Below are 19936 nucleotides of genomic sequence, written 5' to 3'. Positions count from 1 at the left end.
CAATACAAACATGAAAACAGCTATACCAACACAAATGGTTCAGCTGCACAAATTCAGTGGTAAAGCTACAAATCTTTAAAGCAGTCAAAATTAAATTGCAGATTCATTACTGGAGAATAACAAAAATGAAAGGCTTCTGGTAAGAAACAAGGCAATCCAGAAAGCAAAGGGACACCTATTTGTTTTTGTTGAGACCAGGCTGGCCTCCAACTCAAGAGATCCGCCTGCCTCTGATCCTGAGTGCTGGGTTTAAAGGCGTGTGCCACTACTGCCCTGCGACAGTAAACTATGAATGAATTCCAAATGAGACATATTTTGCAAAAGATCTACCATCTTAAAAAACAAAAGGGCTAGAGAAATGGCTCAGTGGTTAAGAGCACTGACTGTTCTTCCAGAGGACCCGGGTTCAAGTTCCAGCAGCCAGAAGGCAACTCATAACTGTGATTCCAAGATCTGACATCCTCACACAGACATACATGCAGGCAAAACACCACATACAATAAAAAAAAAAAAAAACCACTGGATTGGACAAGAGGGAGAGGAAGCCATATGTAAAAAATGGAAGCAGAAAGACCTTGTTTAAAAAATTAATGTCAAATTAGAGTGGGTGGAAATGGGGACAGAAGCATGAAGTGATCAGAAGGTAATTATTCAGATTTGGTGACGATATAAGGCAGGTGAATGAGTAACAAATAATTCCAACATGGATAAATAAAAATATAAATTGCCTTTGTATATAAGTTTACCCACCTGAAACACAAGTCTTTTACACACTATCAAAACCATAGTCCACGCTAACCCTCAAGGTAAAGTACTAGAATACACTGTAAAAGTTCCAAGTTAAAAACAACCAAACTCTGCAAAACCTAAATCTTAAATTTGAAACAATTTTTCCTTATAGAAAATGGTCAGCCACTTTCTGTGAGCTGTCTGTTGTGGCCTGAGAGTCTAGATCGGCTTCAAGAATCACAGCCCCTGGGGCTAGAAATACAGCTCAGCAGTCAGGAGCAACTTTACACACAATAATGAAGACCAGAGTTCAGATCCCAGAGGGAATAGTAACTGGAGGATCTGTGCTCAAAGAATACGAACCAGGTTCAGGAGACCCCGCTTCAAAGGAACCAGCTGGGATTTTTTAAGGACACCGGATTTGTTTTACTGATCTCTATACATGCATGCATACACAAACATATGTGAATATACAGACGCATGCACGTGTACACACAAATCAATGGAACTTTGATTAAAAAATGTCTAGCATTTGGGATGGTTGAGTATTCTTGCTGACCCAATATGTATATTTGTGTCTTCACAGTTATGACTATCAGATTTATAAAGGGTATAACTAGTAATAATATTTACAGTGCAATTAACAGCTAAGTATTTTACATGGTGCTAAGAAACTTATATAATCTCATTAAAACAGAACAACCTCATTAAGTAGTTATTATTCCTACTGAACAGGTGAGGAAATTGAGACACTTAGTAACAGGGGCAAAGATGTGAACAGAGATCTGTACAATCTGTGGGGTCTTGGGAAGCTCATCTGTAAGTTCATCTATTTCCCTGCATACACAATATGTAACCAGGACAGGAGGGATGGCTTAGAGGACCTGAATTCAATCTGTAGCACCAACATAGCAGCTCATAACCATTGTTGTCACCAGGGGATCCGATGCCTTCTTCTGGTCTCGGGCATCAGACATGCACATAGTGCACAAATATACACAAAGGCCAACAAACATCTATACACATAAAGAAATATAAAAAATGTGTACTCAATCCTATGATATAAACGTAGTACAGGAGATGACCAAGTTCCACAAAATCTTACCATTAAGATGTTCACACTTCCAGTCTTCCCCAAGAAATTCTTCAAAGCAGAGAGCTTCATGAGCAAGAATGCTGGTGTTTCCATTAGGAGACTCGTGCATAATGAAATGCTCGTAAGAAAACTTACATCCAAGGCACGGCGTGGCGATCATTAGACACAGGACCTGAAATTGTACTAAAGGCTGGATATGTGACATTGCACAGCAGACAAACCATTAGGGAAACCACGCTATCCAATGTGCATGGCTGCATTACTCATGAGTATGCATGACTTCACCACGCTACAGGCTTAACTCAAATCATAAATTAAAATTTATCTACAAATGAAGAGAAATTCAGCTTAGAAGGTTATTGTATTTCTCCACCCACCCTGCAAAAAGTCTAGAAACTGAAATTCTCCAGTAAAGTTCTTTTATTTGGATTTAACCTAAAATAGTTTATGTCTCTTTGATAGAGAAATCTCCAATCCATGGACTATATTGGAAAAGTACTGAATTTGCATGTTTCCAATAAAAGATACTTGCTTCATGCTCTGGGCATCTACCATGGTTACCCAAAAGCCTACTTCCAGTAAATAGAACTAGCACGATACTGGAGGGTCCAGCATGCATGTCCTGACACAGAAGGTCCGTGTCACTGTCAGGCAGGCTTTAGTTTGCTGACTGTTCACATTGCTTGAGAACCGTGAAAGTGCAGGTTTTAGCACACACGCCCAGGGAAAGGATGTGCCCCGCTGGAAACTCCATTCGATAGGCTTGCCAGAGCAGAGAGGCTTATGCACATCAGCCAGCAGGTGGGGTCACTGGTTCAAGTAAGCCATTTTTGTCCTCAGTGGGTAAGCAGTGAGCGACATCAGCCAGAAAAGAGTCCAGGCACACAACTCAGCTTAGGACTTAATTTTCCACAGCTGCGAAAAGAAAATTTTAAAAAAGACCACCCAGTTAGATGTAAGACAAATAGAATATATATATATATATATATTCTAATGACCATGAACCAAGAACCATTTTACTGTTTAATTAAAATTTTTTTTTTTTTTTTTTTTTTTTTGGTTTTTTGAGACAGGGTTTCTCTGTGGTTTTGGAGTCTGTCCTGGAACTAGCTCTTGTAGACCAGGCTGGTCTCGAACTCACAGAGATCCGCCTGTCTCTGCCTCCCGAGTGCTGGGATTAAAGGCGTGCGCCACCACCGCCCGGCTTAAAAATTTATTATAAAGAATTTGCAAATAAAAAACACCATACAGGGCTGGAGAGATGGCTCAGAGGTTAAGAGCACTGACTGCTCTTCCAGAGGTCCTGAGTTCAATTCCCAGCAACCACATGGTGGCTCACAGCCATCTGTAATGAGGTCTGCTGCCCTCTTCTGGCCTGCAAGCATACATGGAAGGAATGTTGTATACATAATAAATAAATATTAAAAAAAAAAAAAAACAAAACACCATACAACAAGTTTAGCAGATGCAAAGCTCCCACATCTCAGTAAAGTTCTGTACAGTCAGAACTGCCATCCCCAGCTGCCATGTTATCACACAGGACTATACACTTTCACTATCAATTCTGGTTTTGAATTTTTCATTTTCATTATCATTTACATTTTCAAAGATTTAATTTTGTTTGTGTTTTGCCTGCATGTATGTATGTATGTGTACTTCTGCATGCCTGACCAAGATCAGAAGAGGTGTCAGATCCCTCGGAACTGGAGTTATATAGATGGGTATGAACCATCATGTGGGTACCAAGAATTGAACTAGTGCTCTTAACTGCTGAGCCATCTCTTCGACTCCCTCAACTGTATTTTTATGCACTTATCCATCATACACTACAAAAGGCTCATTACAAAGTGAATACTAGTAAAACTACTAGCTTTACGTCCTTCGTGTCCTTTCCTCCATCACCTAGTGTTTACCTGCTCTCCTTTGCACCTCGTGTACTGTACCTGCAGTACATCTGTACACATGTACCCATGCATACATTTGAGGCTAGTATCCACAAGAGAGAAACGTGTAGAGTTTTTATTTCTGAGATTGTGTAACCTCACTTAATATTCTACATTCTGTGTCCACCCATTTTCCTGCAGTATTTCATGATTTCATTTTTCTAGAGCTGAACACTGTTTCATTGTATGTGTGTACCAGGTTTTCATTATCCATTCATTCACTAGAGCTGAACACTGTTTCATTGTATGTGTGTACCAGACTTTCATTATCCATTCATTCACTAGAGCTGGACACTGTTTCATTGTATGTGTGTACCAGACTTTCATTATCCATTCATTCACTAGAGCTGGACACTGTTTCATTGTATTTGTGTACCAGGTTTTCATTATCCATTCACTAGCTGATGGCCAACCAGTTGGCTCCACTTCTTTGCTACAGTGAATACAAGAGGCAATAAACATGAGGTGCGAAGATCTCTGTGGTAATGAGTGGACTTCTCTGGTTATACGCCCAGCATTAAAATAGTTGGATCATATGGTAGTTCCGTTTTTCATTTTTTTTTAAATTTTTTAAATTTATTTATTATGTATACAGTATACAATATTCTGTCTGTATGTCTGCAGACCAGAAGAGGGCACCAGACCCCATTACAGATGGTTGTGAGCCACCATGTGGTTGCCGGGAATTGAACTCAGGACCTTTGGAAGAGCAGGCAATGCTCTTAACCACTGAGCCATCTCTCTAGCCCCTCTAATTTTAATTTTATGTGCATTGGTGTGAAGGTGTCAGATCCCCTGGAACTGGATTTTCAGACAGTTGTGAGCTGCCATGTGGGTGTTGGGAACTGAACCCAGGTCCTCTGGAAGAACAGTCAGTGCTCTTAACCGCTGAGCCATCTCTCCAGGCCCCCCGTTTTTCATTTTTAAAGGAACTTCCAAACTGATTCCCATAAGAACCATTTATATAGGGGAAGAAATAAATAGCAATTCTGAAGGAGACAAATTAAATACTTCCAGGATCAAAACTGGATCCCTGCGCTAATGCTCTGCAGGTTTTCAGTCATTCCTGTATTTCCCCAGATCACAGTAACATGTTCCCCAAGACCACACTACTTTTGTGAAATGAGAAAAGTTAAGCAGAAAAACCTGCAAAGCCCCAAGTTCAATGTCATCAAGAGCTGGTTCCATGGACGCACATATAGTACTTTCAGAGACAAAAAGCTACAGAGAAGTGACTACACGTACTCTTATGTTGAATCCTAGAAGATCGCTTATGACTCCTGAGACAGCAGAAAGGATGACTACTCTTGTGATGTTGTAGATTAAGGGGTTCATGGTCAGTCCATAGAGTCTAAATGGTGTGTCCAGCTCCTACAAAGACAGAATCTGAAATGAAATATGGCTTCCCAACGGTCATCATTACTCCATGCTGGTTTTAAGTCTTGGGCAAGGATGTTGCTTATGACTTTCCATCTCCCAGCTACTTTCAAAGATATCAGTGAGGGATTCACTAACATTTCCATGGCCTAGCCCTGTTAAAGTGGAAGGGAGCATTAAGTCATTAGTACTTTTTTTTTTAAATGGCACCATTAATCCCAGCATTTGGGGGTCAGAGACAGGAAGATCTCTGTGAGCTCAAGGGTAGCCTGCCCTATACAGTGAATGTCAGATCATCCAGGGCTATGTAGTTATACTGTTGAAAGAAAGAAAGAAAGAAAGAAAGAAAGAAAGAAAGAAAGAAAGAAAGAAAGAAAGAAAGAAAGAAAGAAAGAAAGAAAGAAAGAAAGAAAGAAGAGAAGGAAGGAAGGAAGGAAGGAAGGAAGGAAGGAAGGAAGGAAGGAAGGAAGGAAGGAAGGGAAAGGAAAGGAAAGGAAAGGAAAGGAAAGGAAAGGAAAGGAAAGGAAAGGAAAGGAAAAGAAAAGAAAAGAAAAGAAAAGAAAAGAAAAGAAAAGAAAAGAAAAGAAGGCATGAGTACCCATCAGAACCTAGGTGAGGAGACTGGAAAGCCTTTCACTATGCTAGTGCTCTGAACTGATACTGCCTAGTACTGGTCAGAGGTCTTTTCTAAGTAGTAAAATGGGAATTTAATGACTCAATTCAAAATGAGCTTAATTTACTTAATCTTTCTTGCACAAAAACACTGAACTGCCAGCAGCCAGAGCTTGGGCCCTGTATACAGAGACAAGTAGGCCTTTTGGCTTGGTAGGTGAATATCTGGTAAAGAGAACTGGCAGTCATAGCTCTTTACAGAGGTCAACAATAAGAGAGCTGAAGGTCTTGGGTTCACAGTCAAAGACTTCAGAAGATGTCCAGAGCATCTGGGCAACTCCAGTCTAGGCAAGCAGCAGTGAGTATGAGACAAGCAATTGCTTCTTGGGCCCAGTGCCACCAGTGATGTTAGTGTCTGGGAGCAGGGTTGAGGACACAGCCACAGGAGCCAGTCACATGTTAGGGAGAGTGTGAGGCTGGAATATGTGCACATGCAGCAGCCTCTTCACAGTGGAGTGCATGGAGATGACAGGAAGCTTGCCATGCTGGTGGCCACTCGGCAGGGCTAAACACTAACACCCAGACAAACCCTGTTCACTGGCCAGGAGAGGTCTGCTTTTCCATGATCCCCGAAAATAAGCCACTGATCTCCCAACCTGCACCCATGAGACAGGTTCTTTTTGTGACCAGGCAGCCCAGCACGGTAATGAGAGCCACTCTCCCCAGCCTTACTTCAGGGAGCTTTGGAAGAACTCTGGCCTGACCCTAGCCAGGACCTCAGCTATCAGCTACCCTTTGCTGTGCTGAGGAGCTGACCAAGTCCCACTGCAGTGAGAGTGTGAGATACTACTTACCTTTAACAACTTGGTGGACAGCTTCAATACATTGTTTACAAGAGTGAGCTGTTCTTTCTTATTTGGCTTTTTTTCCATTTTAAGATATAAATTAATCTAAACAAAAGAAAGGTAAATTTTACAGGAAAAAATACCTAAGATCTGGCAGATTTTGAGAGTCATATTCTCAAGTTAAATCTATTTTGAATCTATGGATTCAGCAGCTATGGAGCCATGTATTCTTCCCCATCCTTGAGCACAGTGGTTTCCAACTTTCCTAATGCTGCAACTTGTTAATACAGTTAAAACAGTTCCTCACGTTGTGGTGATCCCCCTGCAACCATAAAATTATTTTCATTGCTATCTCATAACTGATTTTCTTTTTTTTTTAATATTTATTTATTTATTTAGTATACAATATTCTTTCTGTGTGTATGCCTGCAGGCCAGAAGAGGGCACCAGACCTTATTACAGATGGTTGTGAGCCACCATGTGGTTGCCGGGAATTGAACTCAGGACCTTTGGAAGAGCAGGCAATGCTCTTAACCACTGAGCCATCTCTCCAGCCCCTCATAACTGATTTTCACTACTGTTAAGAATAGTAATGTGCTTTTGGTGGCTTAGGCAACCCCTGTGAAAGGGTCTTTAACTCCAAAGAGGTAGTGACCCACAATTGAGAACCACTGCTAGACCACCTCTTTGATAAAGAAAAGCTACTTAGGGAAAATCAGCATTCAAATTCCTTGAATTTAAAGAATTCTTACTCTTCTCAGGATCCCCCAAGTAATTTAATATCTTCAATAAACATTTATGGAGAGAAAAAAAGAATTGTTTTAACTTACTAATTCCTTATTTTTCCCCTAAAGGAAGAGTTATCCACTATGAATCTGAGGCCAAAAAAAAAATAAAATAAAATAAAATAAAAAACAAAAACAAATTATCCCAAGTATTTTTACTTAATATTTATGGCAAACTTGAACTTAAAAATCAAAATTAACCAAGAAAATGCATTATTATCACTCCATATTCACAGAAACATCTCTCAATCTTAGCATGTGCTCACATGTTCCCTTACTACCAATAACAAGTGTTTCCTGCCCATTAGCTCTTCATCCTCCCAGTCCTTGGCAGGAGATAAGGTGTCAAACTCATTTTCATGCAGTGAGAAAGATAATTAGAGTGGCCACAGCGATGTGATCTGAGGTCACAGCTAGGGAGGCAGCTCCAGGCCCCAACACCAACACCACAGTGTAACCTGTGCACTGATCAAGCTGGGAGGACCCACCAATACCTGTTCCGTGAGCAGGATGGAAACGTTGCTGTATTTCTTGTTGGTTTCTGACCCCAGCGAGGCCAGGCGAAGCAAGAAAAGCAACAGTGCTGTTTCCCAGATCAGGAACTCCCAGTTGTAAGCATCATTCAGGAAGGTTTTGTGACCTTGAAGAACCTATCAAAAGACCAGGAAAAGCTCAGGAGTTGTCTTAATATCACAGATTTATTCCTGTGTCAATTTTTTTTTTAATTTATTTATTTATTATGTGTACAACATTCTGCTTCCCACACACCAGAAGAGGGCGCCAGATCTCATTACAGATGGTTGTGAGCCATCATGTGGTTGCTGGGAATTGAACTCAGGACCTCTGGAAGAGCAGTCAGTGCTCTTAACCTCTGAGCCATCTCTCCAGCCCCCTCCTGTGTCAATTTTAAAACATTATAGTAACCACAGTTTGAAGATTCAAAGGAGAAAAGTTAAATATTCATAAGTATTATTTTATTTACTTAGTCATTATGTATTTCTCCAAGTTTTCTAGGTTTTTTTTCTGTTCATGAAAGATGGCAAAGGTCTACAAGGAGCCAAGGTAAGAAATGATGAACTTCTGGCTCCTTGGATCACCAGTGTGCTCACAGGGACATGGTGGCCACTACTGAGAGTATGAACTGCATCTGTCTAGGAGCTCCAGCAGTAGTGGCCCTCACTCAGGCCAGTCCATTTTAGGACTCACAGCCGCACAGCTGCACCGAGTGCCTACCGTGACTTCAGACTTTATTGCTTTAAAATGTATTGACTTCAAAGAAAAAAAAAAAAACTCTTCACTCAGGAAAGTTAGAATACTTTCTTGAAGAACTATCCAGAGAACTCTGGCAGAAGCCAGATGCAGACTTGTAATAAGCAGGCAAGCAGGAAGTCACCAACCAGCTGCACAAATTCTTCCCATCCCTCCTGACTGACTCTATGGTCTCTGACTCTGAAAGAGCAAAGCTCTTTAGCTAAGTCTGGGCTGAGGTCACTATTGTCAATCAGCTATAACCAGGATTAGGAAAGTCACACCTGGAAGCAGCTACTGGGCCCTTTAAGAAAGATGAGCCTTACACAATTCCACAAATCACAGCTGGATGTTACAGACCACCCAGAGTCAGGTGTGGTGACATAGGCCTTTAATCAGACCTAGGTGGGAGCTCTGTGAGTTCAAGGCCAGCCTTCTCTACATAGGGAGTTTCATACCAGCAAGGAATAAATACTGAGGCTTTGTCTCGAAGGAAAAAAAAGGATAACAAAATCCTAGAAGAACTGAAAAGAAAAAAGGGAAGGGGGGGTACAACTAGCTGGCAACCTAGGATTCTATTCCCACCAAACAATATCTTTCCAAAATTAAAGGGGGGTTAACTGGGGGCACCCACCTGTAATCCCAATACTTGGAAAGTAGAGGCAGGAGTATCAGAAGTTCAAGGTTATCCTCATCTACACAGTAAAATGGAGGTCAGCCAGAACTACATGATACATGAGGCCCTGTCTCAAAAAACTAAAAGAAAAAAAAAAAGACATTTCAAATGAGCAAACTGGGAAAGAACTCATCTGCAGCAAACCAGGACTGACAGAGCACTAAGGAAGAGACTCAGGCAGGAGACAGTCCCAAAACAGACATGAATAGGCAATGGGGTGTGCAGCTGCATCCGAGAAATTACCAGCTACACAAAGTAATAATGATTACAGCTTTTCAGCATTAAATACATTTGTATAAATATTAAATAACAGATAATGACACAAAAGAAGAATGGATAAATGAAATAAAGTGTTCTAAGACCTTGTCATTAGGGGTAGAGAGATGACTCATTGGTTAAGAGCATTGGATGCTCTTCTAGAGGGTAACAGTTCAATTCTTTTGACCACATGACAGCTCACGACAGTAATTCCAGTTCCAGGAGATTCAATGCCCGCTTTAGGATTCCAGATGTGATACACAGACATACATACAGGCAAAACACCCATACACATAAATTTAAAAAAAAAAATCCTGTCATTATCAAGGAAACTATGCATTAGACTAAACTGAACCAAGCATTTAATTAGACTTTACACTAAACTAATTTCTGAGGTCACTACTCAGACAATAGTAAACAAAAGTAGAAACAACAGAGAAGACCAAATGGAATATTAATAACAATAACCAAAAGACTGAAAAGAAAATAATAGGTAAGCCAAACGGGAAGCAAATAGTATCTGTAGTTACAACAATTATTTTATACTTAAATAGATCAGGAACTACAAAAGACTAAGACTATGACATTGAATAAGAAACAGGTAACCAGCCGGGCGTGGTGGCGCACGCCTTTAATCCCAGCACTCGGGAGGCAGAGGCAGGCGGATCTCTGTGAGTTCGAGACGAGCCTGGTCTACAGAGCTAGTTCCAGGACAGGCTCCAAAGCCACAGAGAAACCCTGGCTCGAAAAACCAAAAAAAAAAAAAAAAAAAGAAACAGGTAACCAGGGGCTGGCAAGATGGCTTAGCAAATACGGCTACCTGCCACTAACCCGGACTTCAGTCTTTGGGACTCACACAGCCCAGGCTATATAATTAAGGACAGCCTCTCAGAACTCCTGATCCTCCTCCTTGCCTCTCTCAACTGCTGGGTTATAGACATCTGCCACCATTTGAGGCTATTCTGATTTATATAATGTGTCTCAAGCAAGCAAGAAAAAGAAATGCTTAAAGTATAAACTGGCAACAAACAACTCCACAATCATAATGAGTTTAAGCACACCTTCATCAACAACAAAAAGCAACCCCAAACTGAATACGTGACTTGAACAATGTAAATTGTATACATAGAGAAAACAGTATTTAGAGAACATTGCTCTCAGCACTGGCAGACATAATCCAAAGGGATAATGAAAGATTTAAAAAAACGAAGCAATGCCAGGGAATAAAAGAAGCCTCTACCCATTTTAAAGAACTGAATACAGTTGAGTCTGTTCTCTGACCACTGTAGTTACCACTCACCAACTGGGAAGATATGTGATAAGCCTGTAACATCTTACAATACAGAAAGAATAAAAGTGCTTAAAAAGAAAGTAAATGTGGGACAATTCAGACAGCAAAACTAACAGATAATAGATTATAACCCACTAGGTAAAGTCAAGGACACATCAGCCCATAATTTAATAAACAGATAAGCAATAAATGAATGAGAAGGGCCAGTCTCCCGAGAGTGAGAGCGAACGATGCTGAAGGAAGAATGTGGGTAAATACTACTGACATCTATCAGTGTGACAGCTTTACTCAACACTCCTACTTCAAAAGTCAAAAAAATAGTAACAGGTGTCCAGACTATCAAAGGAGTGTAGACACACTTAAAACCCACGGCAGCCTGCTCTAAAACAAAGTGGGCACTGCAGAGACTTACCCTTACATTAAAACAAACAGGAACCCTTTACCTGTGCACAACAAATGAAAGCAATTGAAAGTGTCAGCAAGAAGACAGATGACACAACCACATCCACTGAGCGCTGTGGACCCCGCCTCTGTGGAGCAAAACACATGTTAATGTTTAGGATATGACCAGACAGCAACAGCCCTCACACCATTAGCTTTGACAGAGCATTTTAACACATTTCAGGCATCTACTTGAAACACTAAAAGCCATGTTTTTCCAAATTAAGAGGTTGATTCATTAACATAGTTTCAGCCTTACAGGATCTTTCCTGACCAGAAAGGCATGTGATTCCTAGCTCTTTGTCCTAGGCAACAGTTCTTCTCTTCCTCTTCCTTTCCTTACATGCCATTACTGTGTCTCTCATGGCATCCAGCAACTCAGTTAGCCACTGAATGACCAGTGACAAGAAATCCCCTCATACTTAGCAACTGTGGCCAGAATCATCAATGCATATGTTTTCCACAGCCCTACAAATATCCCATAATTAATCCAACAGCTCACCTTTAGATAGGAACGCAGTGATAACCATATTTTAATGTTCTCCACCTTTTTAAGTCTGAAATGAGGTATTTCATATTTTCTGGCTTTCCTGGCAGAAGTAATATGGCTGAAGAGTTTTGCAAATAAAAATCTCTAAAGGAGATTTTAAAAAAATCACAAAATAAAATTTACATTGCGCAGTGATGTTCAGTAAGCATCAATAGTATTCCTGGTATATTTAAAGTGTTAACACAAGATCAAAATTCTTATCCAGTAGTTCCCCAGGATAGATAGCAGTGTTCACTTCAAAACCCATCCCACAATGAAGCACCTCTTCCAAATACAGCACATTCTCAATGCATGCAAGGAATATTCTTTGGAAATTTTAATGAATCCTAAACTTTCCCAGCTGCTAATGTTCATACACAATTCTAGCTGACTCCAGAATTGTATTTCCAGTCAGATATTACATTCCTTGTGCACATTTCCAATATAGGAAATCCTCGATACATAAAACTCATGATATTTCAGTCCGTTTCTTTCCTTGGCCATTTTACAAAACTATTATGACTCTAACACTGTACTGCTATGGATAAAATGCAAGGCCCTGATGCTTAGCAGTCAGTAACATATACTACTTGTTTCTACACACAGGCTTCAGCAAAACTTCAGATGACATGGCTGTTGCACTCATGGCTGCATAAGACCAGACAAGATGGAGAGCAGGGATGGGTCGTTTTTCATCTGTGGTGTACCTACTGAGTTGTCTCCCTCTAGTTAATAACCCCATACCCACACTCATGCAAACAACCTAATAAAACTCAGGCCATTTGAAAAAAGAATGGAAAGGAGACTTGGTGAGAAGAAAATGGGATTCTGCAGGAGTGAGAGGGGAAGATAAGAGAGGGTAACGGGTGAGTTGATCAAAATATGAAGCAGCCAAAAAACAGAATATTAAAATATTTTTAAAGATTTCAGATTATAACATGTTTTTCAAATGTCAACAATATAAACATTAAATGTAAAAGTCTCAAAGTCAAAGGAATAAAATGACTCAATGGAGTGCCAAATGGAAGCAGAGGGGCCAAATGCTGTCTGTCCGTTCACTCACCTGCTTATATGTTCTCTCTGCCACACACATCATGAAAAAAAACATCCAAGTAAGACACAGTCTTTCAAAAAAATTAATTATAGACAAAATAACAACAGGTGTGACAGGTGGTGCACCACAGAAGAGGGTCAGGACCTCCTCTGCTGAGATGGACTTTAGTTGGTCAAAACTCTTCTCTCTGAAAAGCCGATATAAAAATGGGAAAAATGCTAAGCCAATGGTGACGGCGTTCCCCAGCATCTGATAGCCGACTCCTTGCTGGTAAGCATTGACCTGAAACCCGATTTAAAATGTCCATCAGTACTACACAGGGAAAGGGAGTATAAGTACCAGAAGTATTCATCAAATACAATTTAGAATATTAAAGATGAATCTTAAAAGGAATACACAAAAGATGGCAAAGATTTGGTCTGGCATTAGAGCTAAGCATGTCAGAGGCCCTGGTTTCAAGCTCCAGCACCAAAGAGGGGATGAAGTCAACAGACTCAAGACTTGCTACAAACTAGGCTCAGTCAGTAAGGAATGACAGCAGAGCAAACCTGAGCATCTAATGATGCAAAGTGTAAAGTCCACCAACAAAAGACTACTTCAAAATCTGTTTCCAAATCGAAGTTACAAGTTGGGGTTACTATTGCTGTGATGAAACAACATGACCAAAAGCAAAATGCGGAAAAAAGGGTTTACTTCCCCTTATACTTCCAGGGCAGTCAGGACAGGAGGCAGGAGCTGATGCAGAGGCCATGGAGGGGTGTTGCTTACTGGTTTGTTCCTCATTGCTTGCTCAGCCTGCTTTCTTATAGAACCCAGGACCATCAGCTCAGGGATAACACCATCCACCATGGGCTGGGCCTTCCCAAATAATGGCTAAGAAAATGCCCTACAACAGGATTTTATGGAGGTATTTTCTTAATTGAAGTTCATTCCCTCTTCTCAGATGACTTTGGCTTGGGTCAAGTTGACATAAAACTAGCTAGTGCTGTTAAACAGATCTTCACTGAACAGCCCATCTGTGAGCGTGTGTTCAAGAACTCAGAAGCACATGCTCTTACCCTGCTCATGATGATGCCGCTTATCTCCAGCACAGACATGTCCATCTTTTTGCACTCATTTCCTTCCCAGATTATTGCACTAACTCGCTCAGAGGCAGGACTTGAATTCTGAAGCCAGAATAAATGGTTCTAGGAAGAAAGATACAAATCAGTCTCTATCCATTCCATCTTTCCTGATAGTTCTTCTATCCAGCTCCCAGAATCCAGGGTTTAGTTTTATGAATACATTCATTCTCTATCTCAAAACCTATCACTCTGAGAAAGACCTATGTGGTGGTCTCATCTGGAGAGCTAGGATCCTGGATGTCCAAGGTCACCGGCTCTCTAAAGGTATGAAGGGCACACAGTATAAAGGAAAGCACCTCTAGAGCCACAGACTGCACCAAGAGTAGCAGAAAGTGAGGAGACCATACAGACAGCTGGGATATTTTGAGGCCTTAAGGACAGGAAAAAACATAAGGGCCCAAAGTCAGAAATGGTAGTCGCCATGACACCATCCCCACTCTCCTCTGCTGGGACTGTCTTATTGACGGTTATCACTTCAAGAGTCTTTTCTCCAACTGGTCCTTACCACACCCTTGAGCCCAATTTTGCTCTGAAATCAGAGGGTGTATCATCCATACCACTGTGCCCATAAACTAAAGTGAAGCTTCTAGAACAGGAGCACATGGCAGGTATCTGCTAGAAAGGGAGGACATGTGGATGACTTCTTTTTATACCACAAAAAGATGAACATTTACTGATTTCAGCGATGTATTCACTATATACATCAACTGTTGTCAATATACATCAAGTACCTACTGCGGGACATGCTTCAAGTCAGGATACACTGCAGCACTGCATGCCTGTACTCTAGGACTCAGGAAGCTGAAGCAGAGGATAGCAAGCTTGAGGCCAAACTGGGCTATATAGCAAATGCCAAGCTAGCCTGAACTACAGGGCAAAAGGACACATGGCCTTGCCATCTAGTCACTTAAAGACTACTAAAGGAGACACCAAGTCACTAGATAGCATGCCGAGGAAAAGAGCGCATGCTTGAGAAGTGCACAGGAAAGGATTCCAAAGGAGCCCAAAACTTCAACCAAGACCTGTCTAGAAAATGAGGAGTAACGGGGAGGGAAATGGGAAACGGGGAGCAGGTGGAAATTTTAATTAAAAAAGAATTAAAAAAATATTAATAATAAAAAAAAGAAAATGAGGAGTAAGCCAAAGAGCAAAGGTGCTTCCCAGATGACAAAGAGACGGTGTGCAGAGGTCCAGAAGCACACGTGGGCTGGTGCTTCAAACACCAGCAAGAGGTCAGCTGAGTTACAGTACACATGTACCAAGCAGGTAAGGAATGAAGCTGTGTTAGAGCAAATAAAAAAAAATGACTGCTTCCCAGAAGTCCAAACATAAATGTCAAACCTTTTCCATGTCTTCATTGGCAATAAAAACAAAACAGAACAACAACAACAACAACAAACCCACTGCTATGTGCAAGGCAGTTTTGAAAGAGGCAAAAGCATAAAAACCGAAGAATTATTAGAGTTATTAGCCATTCAAGATTGCCATGAGAACCAACTGCTAACCCTTCTCCCCACCATGGGGACACACAAGCACCAGCCCCAGGGCTTCAGCGGCGGTGCACTGGCCCCTGAGGAGGCTCACACTCTTGACATGCATTACTCTAGCTTCCTCGCAGTATTCCTAAAACTATTTTAGCATGTGACAAGTGGCTACAAATAAATTCTACAGATGTAGAATGAAATCAAGTATCTTCTAAGGAATCTATGATGCTAGACCAAAATCAAACCCGAGATCAAAACTATCACTTGATTTGTGCTTAGAAGAGAAAAAAGCAATACCATTTCTGCATAATTTTTATGAAACATGAAATTCAATATATCATAAAACAGAGTACCAACCAAACAATGCCACTCAGGGAAAAAGAACAATAAAGATCACTGAAGGAAAATGAGAAAAGTATTAGGAAGAGCAATTCAGGTCAAGGCAACTGCTGAGTATTCTCAGGTTCTCATCTCCACACCCTCTCTTACAAGCGATGCTCAACTTCCCCATCTCTAAACTGTGGAGGGCAACAGTACCCTTAGAAGACTGCTGTCAAGTTAAATACCATGATACAGTGGCTGACAAATGCTAAGAATGGAGTAAGTATCAGCTATCTGTTCTAGTTCTTTTTCTGTTGCTGTGGTAAAACACTGAACAAAAGCAACTTGGGAAGGAAAGGGTTTATCTCACCTTAAAACTCCCAGGTCACAGTTCAAAACTGAGGGAGTCAGAGCAGGGACTCCCAAGAACGAAAGCAGGCACCACGCAGAAGTGCTGCTTACTGGCTGGCTCTGATACCTTCCTTCTATGACCCAGACCTCCCAACTCAGAGATGGCACAGCTCACAGTGCCCTTGCACATCAATAAGCAATCAAGAAAATGTCCCACAGACTTGCACATAGACCAATCTGATGGAGACAATTCCACAACTGAGCATCCCTCTTCCTAGGTGACTGTAGTTTTTGTCAAATTGGCAAACACTAACTAGCACACTGTTTTAATAGTTATCCTCATGTACCTGCTGAAAAACATCTTCTTTGGGGTCACGTTTCGCCCCTGAATGAAGGGTATTTACGTGAGTCCCCTCACTGTCACTGGTGACAGATGACCGGCACTCTGGGCCATGGAGAAGGTCATCCCATAACATATCTTCGGTCTCTGAGTCATGGCGGGTACTTTCTGAGTCTCTTCTTGACAAGTTAAGGCTCCGAGAGCCAACACTCACACCAGACCTAGAACCCTTTAAAGGAAAACAAAAAAGGGAAAAATACATAAATTTCAGAATTATACTGAAACACAATTAAAACGAATCACTCCTGGCGATGGCTGGCAAGGTTTTCTATGTTGATCACCATGTCTTTGCTAATGTCCAAGGCATCATATAATAAACTTGATAATGCAACTTAATACTTAAACGTTAAACTCCAATGACTCTTGATTGTCAACGTGACTACACATGGAATCAACTAAAACCCAAGATTCTGGGCACTCCTGTGAGGGATTTTCTTAATCAAATTAATTGAAGCAGGAGGACTCATCCTGAATCTGGGCCACATCACCTAATGGCAGCCCAGGTAAAAGGAGTAAGTCTTGCCTTTCCTGCTTCCTTCACTCTGTCAAGTCCATCTATTCTGTTGCTGCAGCTACTCTTAAATCCAACATCTTTGGAATTTTAACACAGAAGGAAGACCAGAAAGCCCTTCAGTCTTCCTTCAGATTCCAGCATCAAACTGGGACTGCTGAGGCATCCAGCCATATGGATGGAACAACCACCAGATTCTCAGTCTTTCTGTCATAAGACAGTCATTGATGAACTACTCAGACCACAGTCTATAAGCCAGTCTTAAGAAATCCCCTATATACCATATATGTGTATCTATACATACATGCATGTATCTACATATATACACATATATATCACATATATCTACTACATGCACATATACTTACATATTATGGAAATACATATAAATGTATGCATTATATATATATGCAAGCTATCAGTTCTGTTCCTTTAGAGACTACCTGGCAAAGTGGGACTTTAAAAAAATTTCCTCTACGTAGCTACTACCAAAACATTTGACTATTCAACTTAGATGTGCTATGTGTTGAGTGATTCATGGACACGCACCCTAAGGACCTGCCCAGATACCAGAATAAGACTTTTGAGATACTCTGAGCTTAACAGAAAAGCTTGTTTTGTTCAGGGCCCAGCCCAAGTATGTTCAAAAATAACCTGGCAGAGAAGATCAGAAATGGTGCAATACACCAGCAGTACAAAAGGAAATATGAAACTTTTTCCATAACCCCAATTGCCTGGTCAAACATAGCAAAACCACAGCACCATCTAACTATGCTCACCTATAAAGATCATGTTCAAATATGCCCCTGCACTCTCAAAATCAGACTCCACTGCTCCTGCCTTTTAGAGGTCCCTCTGCTAAAGTCTGTCTTCAGATGTGCCAACCCCACTGAAGATAAAACTCCATATGCCAAATGAGTATTAAGCAACCATATCACTTAAGAAACCAGACTGGAGAGATGGCTCAATGGTTAAAAACACTTGTTCTTGCAGAGGATGCAGGCTGGATTCCCAGTACCCACATGGCAATTCCTAACTCTAGTTCCAGGGGATCTGATATTCTTTTATGACATATGTAGGCAGACATGTGGTGCAAAATCATAACATGAACAAAACACTTATACATATAAATACATTTTTAAAAAATTTAAAAACCAACTTAGTAAGTCTCTCCCTTCGCTCTCTCTTTTCCCTCTATGTATGTGTGCTTGCCCATGTGACTACAGTCCAGAAATCCACCTGTCTCTGCCTCCCCGTTCCTGGCACTACAAGCATGTGCTACCATGGCCAGCTTTTACTTCTTTTTAACATGGACTCTGGGGATTAAATTCAGGCCCCATGCGTATGAGGCAAGCATACCAAATGAACCATCTCCCCACCCAAAATAACTATCCTCCTGAGCAGCACCTATGCCACATCTAAAGCTTTGCTTCTTTTATTTTATATATATGTATGCGTGCTTTGCCTGCATGTATGTATGTGCACCACACGCATGTCTGGAACCCTGATGCCAACAGGGATCAATGAGGGCAAAAGATCCCTGCAACTGGAGTTATGGGTGGTTGCGAGCCACAATGTGGGTGCTAGAAATTAAACCCAGGTCCTCTGAAAGATCAGTAAATGTCTTAACCACTGAGCAATCTCTCCACCCAACTTTGATACTTTGAAGATTAGAAAAAAAAATGAAAAAACATTTTATTTCCTTTCTAGGGGTGAGCAGTTATCTCAAACTGAGTCAACAGAACTGAAAGCAAACTAAACACAAACTTCATAGAGTCAAAAGAAAGGAACAGATAAAGTCATTACACATAAGAAGACATCTCAAATTCTGCTCTTACAAAAGGATGCTTTACCTGGCTGAAGGCTGCTGACTCAAATTCTGATTCAGCCAGACTATCTGAATCCCGTACTATATGACACCATCTTGTCGTGGTTTTCTTTACCTGCCAAAATCAAACCAACAAACAACAGGAAAACTTGTAAATATCTTGCTGCTATCCAGTGTTTGGGGCACTAACAGCCAAGCTTTGTAGACAAAAGAGAAAATTACCTGAGAGTTTAGGTGCCTTGAAAGTATTGATTTTCTATTCTTAACTTCACAACCATTGTCACTTGATGCCCCTTCCACACTCCTACGCAGTAATATCATCTGTGTCCGAGCTTCACCGTCCTCCTCGCTTGACAGATCATCTGAAATTCCATTACCCAAACGTCTATATGCCTCCTACAAGAGAAACAGTATCTCACAATGGACTGCAAAAAAACACTCCAGGAAGTTGTCCATATAAAAGCAAAATTCACAGAATGGTTCCCAAGAGATGAAAGGAAATTAAACCCAAACAAGTTTACTTATTACTTGATCTCAACATTATTTTAATGTCAACACTTTTAAAATTTCAAAATTAAGAAAACTGTGCACTTGCAACTCTGTAGCCGAAAAGCGAGGCCGTGCGATGACAAGTTCCAGTGCAGGCTCAAGTCAAACCCTACGCCGCCGTCACAGCTCCCAGCTAGAGACTGAGGCTCAGCGTCCTCATCTGGCTGTTGTACACAAGGAAGTCACTGTCCTTGTAAGACACTTAGAGCAATGCCTGACTGCAGTGACGGATTAATAAATACTAGGCTAATGAGAGACTAGGACAGAGGAAGAGTGGGATGAGGGATGAGTATCTCCAAAGATATCTGGAAAAGCTATATGGAAACCTGTTACAAGCAACCTAAAATAATAACCAATTTTGATGATATGATCAGCCTAAATGGAGTTACCGTTCATGAGGAGGTTCATAAACCTCCCAGAAGCCTCGGTTCTCATCAAAGAATGAGCCCAGTGCCAGGTTTGACATTCCTCCCTTCAAGTTGTT

The 19936-nt window shown here is 41.0% G+C and overlaps 1 protein-coding gene across 6 annotated transcripts in view; it reads right to left on the bottom strand.

Annotated features, from left to right (window-relative positions):
* Window positions 1-19936, bottom strand: part of Phtf1 (putative homeodomain transcription factor 1) — a 63966-nt gene that overhangs the window by 20833 nt on the left and 23197 nt on the right. For all 6 annotated transcript variants that reach the window (XM_057793101.1, XM_057793102.1, XM_057793103.1 and 3 more), the window contains 11 exons: window positions 19126-19299; window positions 18929-19018; window positions 16512-16733; window positions 13943-14071; window positions 12894-13166; window positions 11804-11935; window positions 11304-11390; window positions 7882-8037; window positions 6612-6707; window positions 5014-5139; window positions 1835-2740 (listed from right to left, as the gene is read on the bottom strand). In XM_057793101.1, the coding sequence (XP_057649084.1) occupies window positions 2720-2740; window positions 5014-5139; window positions 6612-6707; window positions 7882-8037; window positions 11304-11390; window positions 11804-11935; window positions 12894-13166; window positions 13943-14071; window positions 16512-16733; window positions 18929-19018; window positions 19126-19299 (1506 nt within the window). In that variant the 3' untranslated portion in view covers window positions 1835-2719. The remainder of the gene's footprint in view (window positions 1-1834; window positions 2741-5013; window positions 5140-6611; window positions 6708-7881; window positions 8038-11303; window positions 11391-11803; window positions 11936-12893; window positions 13167-13942; window positions 14072-16511; window positions 16734-18928; window positions 19019-19125; window positions 19300-19936) is intronic.

The sequence above is a fragment of the Chionomys nivalis genome, chromosome 18, assembly GCF_950005125.1.
Source record: "Chionomys nivalis chromosome 18, mChiNiv1.1, whole genome shotgun sequence".
NCBI classification, from domain to species: Eukaryota; Metazoa; Chordata; class Mammalia; order Rodentia; family Cricetidae; genus Chionomys; species Chionomys nivalis.
This window is presented reverse-complemented; position numbering and strand designations above follow the sequence as displayed.